The sequence below is a fragment of the Idiotropiscis lumnitzeri genome, chromosome 9 (assembly GCF_059441095.1).
Source record: "Idiotropiscis lumnitzeri isolate Australia: NSW breed Sydney's pygmy pipehorse chromosome 9, RoL_Ilum_1.0, whole genome shotgun sequence".
Lineage (NCBI taxonomy): Eukaryota > Metazoa > Chordata > Actinopteri > Syngnathiformes > Syngnathidae > Idiotropiscis > Idiotropiscis lumnitzeri.
The window spans coordinates 22,408,368-22,421,345 of NC_142399.1; the positions used below are offsets into that span (position 1 = coordinate 22,408,368).

At 42.2% G+C, this 12,978-nt stretch overlaps 1 protein-coding gene across 3 annotated transcripts in view; it reads left to right on the forward strand.

Moving 5' to 3' along the window:
* Positions 1 to 12,978, forward strand: part of nvl (nuclear VCP like) — a 127,280-nt gene that overhangs the window by 83,561 nt on the left and 30,741 nt on the right. For all 3 annotated transcript variants that reach the window (XM_088304114.1, XM_088304115.1, XM_088304113.1), the window contains 5 exons: positions 2,323 to 2,541; positions 5,007 to 5,111; positions 6,229 to 6,291; positions 7,325 to 7,444; positions 8,886 to 8,985. In XM_088304114.1, coding sequence (XP_088160240.1) covers positions 2,323 to 2,541; positions 5,007 to 5,111; positions 6,229 to 6,291; positions 7,325 to 7,444; positions 8,886 to 8,985 — 607 coding nt within the window. The remainder of the gene's footprint in view (positions 1 to 2,322; positions 2,542 to 5,006; positions 5,112 to 6,228; positions 6,292 to 7,324; positions 7,445 to 8,885; positions 8,986 to 12,978) is intronic.

A 12,978-nucleotide genomic window follows, 5' to 3' on the forward strand; every position in this document is an offset into this window, starting at 1 on the left:
CAGTTTTGACTGGATAAACTAATTGCAGATGACTGTGCAACTACAGCAAATGTGATCATGGAAACGGGTAGAAAAGTCATCTGGCGTGTCATTTGTAAGGAAAGGAGAAAAGAAGACTTGGTGGTGGAATGAGGAGGTGCCGAAATGGATCCAGAGAAAGAGCTTAGCTCAGAAGAAGTGCGACATTGAGAGGACTGAAGAAAGTAGACAGGAATACAGGGACATGCAGCGGAACGTGAAAGTAGAAGTGGCAAAGGCCAAACAAGGGGCTTACGACGACTTATATGCACGATTGGACAGTGAGGAGGGAGAGACTGATCTATACAGGTTGGCGAGGCAGAGATGGGAAGGAAGTGCAGCAGCAGGTTAGGGTAATAAATGATAGGGATGGAAGTGTGTTGACAGATGCGAGTAGTGTGATAGAAAGTTGGAAAGAATACTTTGAAGAGTTGATTGATTAGGAAAATGAGAGAAAACGAAGAGAAGAAGAGGTGACTGCTGTGGACCAGAAAGTAGCAAAAATCAGTAAGGATGAAGTGAGAAGAGCATTGAAGGGGATGAAGAGCGGAAAGGCACTCGGCCCTGATGATATACCTGTGAAGGTATGGAAATGTCTAGGAGAGGTAGCAGTGGAAATTCTGACTGGATTGTTCAACAGGATCTTAGACAGTGAGAAGATGCCCGAGGAATGGATGAGAAGTGTGCTGGTGCCCATTTTTACGAACAAGGGAGATGTGCAGAGTTGTGGTAACTACAGAGGAATAAAGCTGACGAGCCACACAATTAAGCTGTGGGAAAGAGTGGTGGAAGCTAGACTGAGGGCAGAGGTGAACATTTGTGAGCAGCAGGATGGTTTTATGCCAAAAAAAAAAGAGTACAACATATGCAATATTTGCTTTGAGAATGCTGATAGAGAAGTACAGAGAAGGTCATTGTGTCTTTGTAGATCTGCCCAGAGAGGAACTGGGGTTCTGTATGAGGAAATCTGGAGTAGCAGAGAAGTATGTTCAAGTGGTGCAGGACATGTATGAAGACTGTAAGACAGTGGTGAGCTGTGCTGTAGGTGCGGTGAAGGAGTTCAAGGTGGGGGTGGGACTACATCAGGGATCAGCTTTGAGTCCCTTCTTGTTTGCTATGGTAATGGACGGGATGGCAGACGAGGTTAGACAGGTATCTACATGGACCATGATGTTTGCAGATGACATTGTGATCTGTAGTGCGGGCAGGGAACAGGTGGAGGAGAAGATTGAGGGGTGGAGGTCTGCCCTGGAGAGGAGGGGAATGAGGATTAGCTGTAGCAAGACGGAGTGTCTGTGTGTAAATGAGAGGGACACAAGAGTAAGAGTGAGTTTACAGGGAGAAGAGACCAAGAAGGTAGAGGAGTTTATGTATTTAGGGCCAACAGTCCAGAGCAATGGAGAGTGTGGAAAAGAAGTGAAGAAGCATCTGGAGGCTGGCTGGAATGGGTGGAGAAAAGTGTCAGGTGTGACGCGCGATAGAAGTGTTTCAGCTAAATGAAAGAAAGATTTGTGGAACTGTGGTGGGACCAGCGATGTTGTCTGGTCTGGAGACAGCGCCACTGAAGAAAAGACAGGAGGCAGAGCTGGACGTGGCAGAGATGAAGATGCTGAGATTCTCTTTGGGAGTGACCAAAATGGATAGGATCAGGAATGAGTACATCAGAGGGACAGCACATGTTACGGGCTTTGGAGATAAAGTCAGAGAGGCCAAACTGAGATGTTTTGGACATGTCCAGAGAAGAGAGAGTGAGTATATTGGCAGAAGGATGGTTAGTTTCCAAATGCCAGGCAAAATATCTTTAGGAAGACCAAAGAGAAGGGTTATGGATGTAGTTAAAGACAATATGAAAGTAGTTGGGGTGAGAGAGGAGGACGCAGAGGACAGGGTTAGATGGAGGTAACTGATTCGCTGTGGCAACTCCTGAAGGAACCAGCCAAAAGGAAAAGAAGAAAAAGACTGGATAAACTGATTGTGAGTGTGTTTGAGAATTTCAACCTTTTCAAAGATCTGAACTCCTTGTTTTTGTAATGTTACTAATAGATTTGCTGTGGATTGGTAAGTGTTGCCCTACTCGTCGCCACAATATATAAAATATGGCAGTATCCGGGTGCAGTATAAAGTATGGAGTGTGTTTTTATCTGGGCATCATTTCATTTTGTTTGTAAATGGGAGAGTGATTTATCTTTTTTTGTGCCATCATACTTTCCATCGTGATGTGCGATCAATTTCAAGATGAAATGTAAATTTATTTCCATTTTACATTTACTCACATTGTAGTGGTTTGTGTTCCGTTTCCTTCAGGGTGACCTGTGGCACCTGCTGCAATTGCTAAAGAACACCGATACTCTACCAGAGCATGAGCTGGCCAGCCTCTCTATCATTATGTCAGACTTTGAGGCATCTCTTTCCAATGTGCAGCCTTCAGCCAAGAGGGAGGGCTTTGCCACTGTGCCTGATGTCACCTGGGATGATGTGGGAGCCCTTCATGAAATAAGGGAAGAACTTACAATGGCTATTTTGGTAAACTGGTTTTAGATTTTTTTTAACATTTTTCCCTGATTCCTATGCTCTTTTTTTTTTTTTTACTTACTTACTAGGGATAAGATTCCATACACGCTACTTAAAAATTTACCAAATCAAAATGATCTACTTTATGTATGTATGTATGTTTGTACTTGTTTACGTATGTTTGTTTGTATGTGTGCATTTAATAATATACATGCAAACAAACGGAACAATAAATAATTAACTTTAAATGTAAAATTTTCCATTTGAGAAACTTTATTAATCAGTGGAATGTTTCGAGAAGAAAATTACATAAAAATGATTAATGTAAAATTCAATTACCATGGCATAGGGGTCTGGTTTTGGACTCCTACTCAAAATAAAAGTGGAAACACTGAATATAGGCTTATCCCACTTGAGTGGAAATTCCTCAGGACAAGTCAAAATGAGGCTCAGTAGTTTGCTTGGGCTCCTCGTGCCTGAATGACCGCACTACAATGCCAGGGCATGCTCCTGATAAAATGGCGAATTCTCTACTAAGGGATCCCCTCCTTGGGGAATCGTCAGGTCATTCCACGGCAGGCTAGCTGTGCAGCCTTCCATAGAAATGCCTCCCGAAACCATTGCCTACCAACCACCAAACCCTTCACACTGGATGATGTTGCAGGCAGCAGAACATTCTCCACAGCATCTTCGGACTCTGTCACGTCGGTCACATGTGCTCAGTGAGAAGGGAACCTGCTCTCAACCGTGAAGAGCGCTGGGCGCCAATGGCAAATTTACCAATATTGATGTCTTGCAAATGCCAGTCTCTCTGCATGGGTTTGGGCTGTAAACATAGCACCCACTTGTGGATGTCAGGCCCCTCATACGCCTTCATGGAGTCTGTTTCTGACTGTTTGAGGAGAAACATGCGCATTATATGCCTGCTGAAGCTCTTTTGCAAAGCTTTGGCTGTGGTGCTCTTGTACCTCCTTTTACAAAGAAGGAGGTTGCGTTCCTGCTGCTGGGTTGTTAGCCTCCTACAGCCCCCTCCACATCTGATGGTGTACTATCCTCTTTGTATCTCCACCATGCTTTGGTCGCTGTGCCAGGAGACTCAGATACCTTCTTGCTACAGCTCGTAGTGATGTGCCATCTTGGGTGAGCAGCAGTACCTGTGCAAATTTGGCTGTGTCACCGCTTCATGGTGCCTCCAGTGGTGGGCAAGTTTATCATAGTTTTGGATAGGGCTGGGCCAATAATTTCATATCAATTTGTATCGCGATAGTCACGTGATTGATATCAATAGAAAATGGCATTGATAAATTATCGATCAAACAAAGTGAAAGAACGGAGCAGAATATTCATTGTAAGTAGAGCTGGGGGGAAATTCCAATTTTTAGATGCATCGCGATTCAGACTTAGACCAACAATTATTTAAATATGTTGATTTAAGTTATACGTAATGTTCTAATGCGGAACTAAGAAACACGGTGGCCGTCATTTCCTTGACGCGCACATGCACCAAGGAAAACAAACATGGATTACAGCCACCTACCTCACTGTGAGATCCAAAATGCTCTTTATTTCAAAGCACATGTATGGAATCACAACAGTGGAAGAGAACTGAAGAGTGCCACGTTATATGTAAGTGATGTCGTGCTAAAATAAAATACTTTGGTAACACAACAAACACAAGTAATCATGTAAGTCGAGTCCACCCTACGGAGTCTGGGAGACGGCTGGCTGTTGTTGCTACGACATCTCTCTAACCAGCCATCTGATGGCTGAAAGACTCCCAGAATGCTTGGCAATACTTGTTTTGTGTTATTTATGTTTCTTTTTGGGATATGAATGGCATGAGAGATGCATGCTTTGTGTTAATGCAATCCATTTCTTGGTTTTATTGTTTGCTTGTATACTGTTCAGTGGATGTTTATTGATAGTTTTGGTTTTAATTTAAAACTGTGAATGTCAGGAGTGTGGCGACTAGTGACATCCCTCCCCTGACGTTGATGATCTCACACCCTGTTGATTTCAACCTGTCTAAACAATTTCCCACGGCACAACTTAAGAGCTCTCAAGGCACATTAATGCAGCCTGGCACAATGGTTGAGAATCACTGGAGTAGACCCAATGAAATAGCGCACTGTTAAGCAAATGACTGATAGGTGGGAGTCTACTTTTTTTCCCCCAACTCTTTCTCCGCGGTTGACCGGCAGCTATAGTGTATTATATTAATCACATTAAACTGATATAGCTGGCAGTGATTGCGCTAATGCCTTGAGAGCTACACTCCCTTTGCGATTGACCGGTAGCTCACAATTGGTTTACTCTGTCTAAAGCTCTTTGTAACAGTTGCAACTGTTATGAAATGCACTATGCAGATAGTTGTATTATATTGTTTTGTATAATGTAACGTGGACCCCTCTTCTAAGACTAACATTTAATTTCATCACAATTGTAAATCAAATATAACACATCCGTATGTCATGCAGGCTCCAGTACGTTCTCCTGAGCAGTTCAGGGCTCTTGGGTTGAGTGCTCCATCAGGAGTGCTGCTGGCTGGTCCTCCAGGCTGTGGAAAAACCCTTCTTGCTAAGGTTCTCCAATACACAAATACTAATGTCAAAAATGTTACCTCCCAGTTCTGTCTATGTATATTAATAATTCGTCTGCAATTTTCATTGGCTTAAAAATATGACTGTACTAGTTTACATTTGTGTTTTTCCATGTTTTGTTGGTTAGTTCAGGGATGGGGTACTGGTGGCCTGGGGGCTGCATGCGGCCCTCACTCACACTCAGTGCGGCCTTCAATTAATTTAAATTTTTTTAATTTAAAAATATTTACTGGTGCTGAGCCATGAAAAGAAGAACATGGCATGGCCTCTTGTGCAACATTTTGCCAAATAATCAGCTTATGCAATGGCTAAGACAGAGCCCACTGATGTACCTGGCATGAGTCTTGCCACTCCTACTATACAAGAACTTGATCACCTTATTAGCATCAGTGGTTAACTACCAAAATTGGGCTGTGCAGTTAGCTAGCTGGGCCTACACCACGAAAATATATGTTCCTTTCGGTTAGTCTGCTGGGCTGGCCGCATCAAAGCGTCTCGTCAGCTGCGAGTGCATGCACAGAGAAAGATGGAAAAATTAAGATGGTGGAAAAAGACAAAAGTTAAGACTTGACAGCCAGCGTTAGTGACGGGGGCTTCACTATGGCTGAGCCACTTTTGCCACATTGTTGACGGCCGACGTCAGATTGGCGTGTTTATAGGCCTCAAGATGCTGGAGAAACTCTTTAGGTCAGGAGTCGGGGACTCTGGTTCCATATCCTGCCTGTTTTCGATCTCTCCATACTCCAACACACCTGATTCAAATGATCAGCACATCAACAAGCTCTGGGGAACTCTGAAACAATCTTGATCATTTGATTCCAATGAGTAGGGAGAGATCTAAAAAGGGCATGATATGGCTCTACAGAGTTCCCTACGACCTGCTTTAGGCAAAGATCTCTTTGTACAAAAGAGTCCAGCATGAGATCAGCTAAGACAATGCAAATCCTACCAAATGGTTATGGTATGATAGCATCTCAACATTGTACATTGTACATCTGAATTGGGTTGCTTTATTAAAAAAATAATTTAGATTCTCTATTATTTACATTTACTTTAAATTTAATGGCTTTGATGATGTTATTGTGATCTGTCGTTACAGGCAGTGGCGAATGAGTCAGGTCTCAACTTTATATCTGTCAAAGGTCCAGAGCTTCTCAACATGGTGAGTCACAGAGAATAAGGATGTGTTAGTCCATCTATCCATCCATTTTCAATACCGCTTCTCCTCACTAGGGTCGCGGGGGTGCTGGAGCCTATCCCAGCTATCTTTGGGCAGTAGACAGGGGACACCCTGAACTGGTTGCCAGCCAATCGCAGGGCACACAGAGACGAACAACCCTCCGCACTCACACTCATATCTAGGGGCAATTTAGATTGTTCAATCGGCCTGCCATGCATGTTTTTGGAATGTGGGAGAAAACCAGAGTACCCGGAGGAAACCCACGCAGGCACGGGGAGAACATGCAAACTCCACACAGGAAGGCCGGATCCGGGATCGTACCCACGACCGATGCTGTCTCTCACTGTGAGACCATCGTGCTAACCAGTCGGCCACCGTGCCGCCGGATGTGTTAGTGTCATAGAGAGAGGCTCCAGACTGACTTTTTAACAAGAGGCACACTGGTCCTTAAATTGAAATATTGCAGAACATTTAGGGGTTCATACTGCAATTAAACTTATAAAATAAATAGTAACTCCACTCGTATACACTCATATTCACTATAATAATGATGAATGGGCTGAAATGTGGAGTAGAGATGTGTCAGCGAAATAGCAAAAAATACTCAAGAACTAGAGCTGCGAGAAGCTCTAAAGGACCCTCACAGCCCGGGCTACTTAGGGATACTGGGATTTCATATGTGCCATGGATGAAATAGTGTGTTCGTGATTTCTCCAGCCGCACAAGCAAAGGTTTGCCGCCAGCGCTCATTTATACTACTCATTTGGCGCTGTTGTGTTTTGCAATCCGGAAATTACGGTAGTTTAACAAAATGAACCCATACTTCTGATTCCTGACACGTGCGAACTTCTCCCTGGGTCTCTTGTTCGTGTCGGCAGAAGGGAGCCAGAAATTTAAATTGCAAACGGTTCCAATCGATTATCAAGACTCGATTCCCAACCCGAAGTATATCTAACTGATACAATTGCCTCATGCATTTGGGTACTCTTCCTAATTGTCCTTTCTATTTGTACAGTATGTTGGCGAAAGTGAGCGGGCTGTTAGACAAATCTTTCAAAGGGCCCGCAATTCTGCTCCTTGTGTCATCTTCTTTGATGAGATTGATGCTTTATGTCCTCGACGTTCAGGCCATGAGGTGAGAAAATATGTACTAAATGTAGATATTTGAGGAAATTAAGTAAAAAAAAAAAGAATTAAAAAAAAAAAAAAATTTTACAATATGCTCTATGCGGCCCCACTAGTCTAAACCCAATATTCCGATTAATAGCTTGCTAATAGCTCAGATTGCAAACGTCACATGACCAAATACAGAAAGCAGGTCAATCCTGAGTGGTTATCTTGAGTCAACAGCAAGTGGTAAAATGGCCGCCCGCTGAGATGGATGAAAACAGGTGGATTTTGCTCCTTAATTTATAGTCTGTCAACGCAATATTAATCCGAATATGATGTTTAGACTATTGAGGTCTCAAAGAAAATATTACAATGATCCCTCGCTATATCGCGCTTCATCTCTCACGGCCTTGCTGCTTCGCAGATTTTTTTTTTTTTAACAACAAAATTGTGCTATGTGTGGCAGCTCCTGGGATTTTAAATAAGGACGCAGAGAGTTTCAAACCGGTGTCGATAATCTTTTATCTCTGAACAACCATGTTCCGCGTTCTGCACCGTGAAAACTACAGAACAACAGAAAAACAACGCTATTTTTTTTTTTTTTTTTCATAACGCGTTTGCTACTGTTAGCAATGTTAGCTCAGCACAGGAATGACTGCTAGTGGTTGCCTCCCCTTCATCTGTTTATTTTGAACCTGTTTGACAGGCTTCATACTCAAATCAGTGGTCTGCGTTTTAAACGTTGAAATAAGTTGTTCGTGTGGCCTTTTTCTGACACTTTTTTTTTTTTTGATGCGGTTCATTTTTGTCTAATCCGCCGTACGTCCAAATAATAGATGTGCCGCCCTTCTTTTCAGCACGAGCTTCTCCCTCTCCTCCTCTATAGCGGCAGAAGTTACTTCCATTACATCCACTTCGGTACACGGCAATCACAGATAAAACCCGAGGTGCATGTGAAGCATGTAATTGAGCTGAGCTGACTGTAGGCATCGGAGCGCAAACTAACCCGTGTTAGCCAACAACTCCAATTGGCCTCTATTTGGCCAATTCATCTATCACTCAAACACCAAAGGTTGGGGGAGAGAAAAAAACTATACATAACCTCACTGTCTTGCGATTAGATAATTGCACTAGGTCAAACCTTGATGTCGATTAGATTTTGATTTATCGTGCAGTCCTGCTTACCATGGTCTTTTTTTAATCTTGCATGCAAGTAAAACAATTTTTCCCAAAGCCAAAACTAATACAAAAACAATGTAAAAGTAAACTAACTGTATTTTGGAAACTAACAAAGCCGTCTGAAAACTAATCGAAACTATCTACATTTAAAACAAAGCTCAAAATGAAATATAAACTAATTGGAATTCCAAAACTATAATAACCCTGGTCATTGCATAGTAGAATTAATGCCTACAATTTTTATCATGATTCATCCCTATGCATTCATTTATTTGGTTTATGTTCAGTCAGGAGCCAGCATACGTGTGGTTAACCAGTTGCTAACAGAAATGGATGGCTTGGAAACTCGGCGACAAGTCTTTATCATGGCTGCAACCAACAGACCAGGTAATAACCCAGATTTTGACAAGCCTGGGGAAAAATACTTTACTTACTGGATGGCCAGCCCTAAACATACCATAAACATATACCAGAGAGTGGCCTGACCCAGTGGTATTCATCTTTACACTGAATATTTCCCCACATATTTAGTGCCAATCTTACATTTCATTCATCTCTCTGCCCACTTCAAGTCTCTTTCTCTCTCTCGGTCTGTCTCTCTCTCTCAAAAAAAAAATCTTATACCTTCATTTTTTTCTCAATACTCTGGCTCATTTTTTAAAATTTATGATATTGCTTTATTTGTCAGTTTGACACGGCTGAAGACGAAGTAACGTTAGTTGAAATTGTTCCTGTCACGCTTGTCCCGAAAAGAAATTCGACATCTGTCGTTTGGAAATGTTTTGGGTTCCATAAAGACGATGTTTACGCAAAAGAACATGAACTACAAAGTGCATCGTAAGCACCAAAACTGCGCGTCCAACCTTTTCTTTTTCACCACCCACAACACAACCATGCTGTTGACATGGAACTTGAGCTAAAAGTGAGAAGCAAGGTTCGACAAGTGACAACATCCCATAACGGAGGCGACACCATACAAGAGAACGTCTAAGAGGTGGACGAGATAGTCTAGCACATACCTAAAGATATAGCTCCTCTAGCTACAGTGGAGCGCACGGGATTTTAACGGGTCATGAAAGTAGCCGACAAGAGGTACAAAAATATTTTTCACAAACCGTACTTCCCAATATGGACAACATCGGGACGGGAGCGGAGACATGTCAAGCATTTTGCATCCTCATCCGACTTGTGGTCGAGTCGCAACATGCATCCCTGTTTGAGCCTGAATGTGCAGTACATAGACGACAAGTGGCGACCGCGCACCAGCATACTCGAGACGGCATTTTCCTGATGAAGCACACTTGTTTATTTGGCACTGGCATTCCATTGACATTTTTTTTCATTCTATTTAGCATTTTGTTTACAGGTGACTAGCTCCTTTGCACATGGCATTATTTATATTGTTTACAAGATACCTTTACACAAATCTAGGCCTTTGCAAATGGCATTACAGCATCTCGTCACAATCTATTGCAGAAAAAGATTTTGTGAGAGGTACCCTTTTTCTCCTGTTCTTTGTGACATTGTTTAAATCATGCAAAGCAAGCTATTTGGAATGCTTATACAAATGGTTTTTGTACTTTTATTTTTCACTGAAAGTAATGTGTACCATTTGGTCAATAAAAAACAGTTAATATGCATTTCCTGCATTTATTTTGATTTTGGTCCTCAATTTATCGTGCATTTATCGTCATCGAGGTAAAATTGCCCAATATACCGCGATATTGATTTTAGGTCATATCGCCCAGCCCGAGCTGGGTCTGCGACAGGTGTCTTTCAAACAGTTTGAGCTTGGTTCCAAAGGCTGTCATGTGTGAAAATAGTTGTCTTATGACTCCGTCTGGTCCCTGGAGACTGGTGTTCAGGACATTAAGGTGCTCTGTAATGTCAACTAGAAAACCCAAATCTGCTAGCCAGTTCTGGCATAGGTTGTCCCTTTTCAGCCAAAAACTCACAGATTTGCTGCTTAAGAGAGTAGAAGCGTGACAGTGCAGAGCCCAGACTAAGCCATCCTACGTCAGTGAAATAGACAACATTTCCATAGTCTGCATTAACATCGTTGAGAAACAGTTGAAACTGGCAGTGGCATAGCGCTCTGGAGCGAATATAGTTAATAGCTTTTATCACCGGTTTCATAAAATGTTCGTATTGGAGATGTTTGGCACACAGAACTTGCTGATGAATGATGCAATGGGGTTTTACAGCGCTACCCCCTTCTTCACTTACTTTGTTACATATTAGTGTTGCTAATCCACTTCGTTCGGCAGCCATGGATGGTGCGCCATCCGTAATAATCCCAGAAATTTTATTCCACGGGAGTTTTAGGTCATCCACGGCAGCGCAAACAGAGGAGAATAGGTCTGTTCCTCTTGTTTGGGGTTTCAGGCTCTGCAGGTCAAGTTGTTCTTCAGTAACGTTCATTTCATTGTCCAAAATAAGCAACTGGGCAGTGTCTGAGGCGTCTGTGCTTTCATCGCAAGCCAGCGAAAAAAAGTCAAACTCCTTTCCTTGACCCCCAATTGTCTTTTGATGTCTGACGACACTTCTTCAATCCTGCGTGCTACGGTGTTATGTGCCAGGCAAACTTTGGCAAACTCTTGCTGCTTCTCAAGACATATTTTCTTCGCCATAGTCATCACGCAGTCTTTGATAAATTCACCCTCGGTGAAAGGTTTGCAATGCTTCGCGATCAGTGTTGCTACCTCGTAGCTAGCCTTTGTGGGATTCTCATTTGACTCTCGGGCTCTTGCAAAATACTGCTGCTGTGAGAATAAACACGCTTCAAGTTGCGTCAATTTCTTACTGCGTTCCTCCCCGGTCAAATTGTCATGCATGTCAGCGTGTTTCGTTTGGTAATGTCGTTTGACATTGAACTCTTTAAAAACAGTCACGGTCTCTTTGCAAATGAGACAGACACAGTTGTTACGTATTTCTGTGAAGAAATAGTCCAATTTCCACCCATCTTTGAAGCGTCGACCCTCGCAGTCATCTTTCCTTTTTTTGTTTATTGTCGCCATTTTAGAAATTGGGGGTAAAGGTCGCCCGGGGTGATGTCGCGTAGTGATACTGCCTCTAGTGGGTAAATTAGGAACAGCAATTAGGAAGAGAGCGTACTAAGTACTGTATATGTGCGGGCCAGAATGTATTAATTTTATTACATTACATTTATAAAATCTGATGTTTTTTGGTGTCCGTTTGGGTTTAGCATATCAATGTGAAAATCACCACACATTGTTTTTTTTTTTGTCATTTGAGGGACTAAGCATGTCCATTAATTCTTTGTTGAATATGTCAAGGCATGATGATCCTGGTGTCCTATAAATACAGCTTATGATGAAATTTGATACGTTTTTTGTGTATATTTCAATTAGGGCTGCACGATATTGGAAAAAAATGAAATTGCGATTTTTGGGGAGGCTGCGATGTACATTGCGATATTGAATCTAGAACCAATTTCACCAGATGACTCAAATAGCTCTTTTTGGGAAGACTTTGCTTTGTTTATTATACAGCTCTGGGATGGCCACTTGATAGAAATACGTGCGCCACAGCATTTTAGACCTTTTGTCGAGCGTGCGGATAATTTTTTTAAACCTCTTTTTTGTGACGGTGTTCAAATGCTTTCACATTCGCATTCGCCCCGTGAATAGTTATTGCATTCGTGATTTGTCGATGCTGTTTGGACTTTTTATCATAAGGTGTTATAAAAGAGGCGTCTGTCATTGTTATTTGAGTCAATGGTTTCACATCGGGTCCCACTAATGAGTCTGAACTGGTTACACGGGGGCTTGTAATCGCATTCAAATGGTCGGACAGGTTTGTTGTATTACCTTGTGTTGCAGCAACAACGGCGAGGCACTGTCAACAGAGTTTTTTTTGTGTGTTGTATATTCCTTTTTATGGCCGAAATAATTCCATATTTCGGAAGTTGACTTTCTTTTGGGGACTAAAATCTACTGCCGCAGTTGTCTCTTCCATGTCGCCTGTTTGTGTTTTCAGAGTGCACAGAGTGGAGGGGGTGGGGGTGTGGCGAGTGACTGGCAGGAGCGAAGGGGTGTTCGAGACAGCCTTTGTAGAGCATACAGTAGCTTGCTGTTTCTATGAAGCTAAACAAATTTTGCCTTCTCTAAGAAAAAAAAAGACAAAAACAGCCCTAATTTCAATTGATAAACATTCCATTATGTTCTCTATTGTGTTCGTCATGCAATCTATTGTACTACATCTGCATATATTGCAACAACCCCTCCCCTTCTATTCTCCCGGTTTGTTGTAAATAATGTATATCCTTCCATATTAAGTCCATGTTTCTCCAGGTATTTCCTGGATTTCATCAATGTCTAAATTTTTGTGTTTTATCTGGCCTTCTAAGTAGTCCATTTT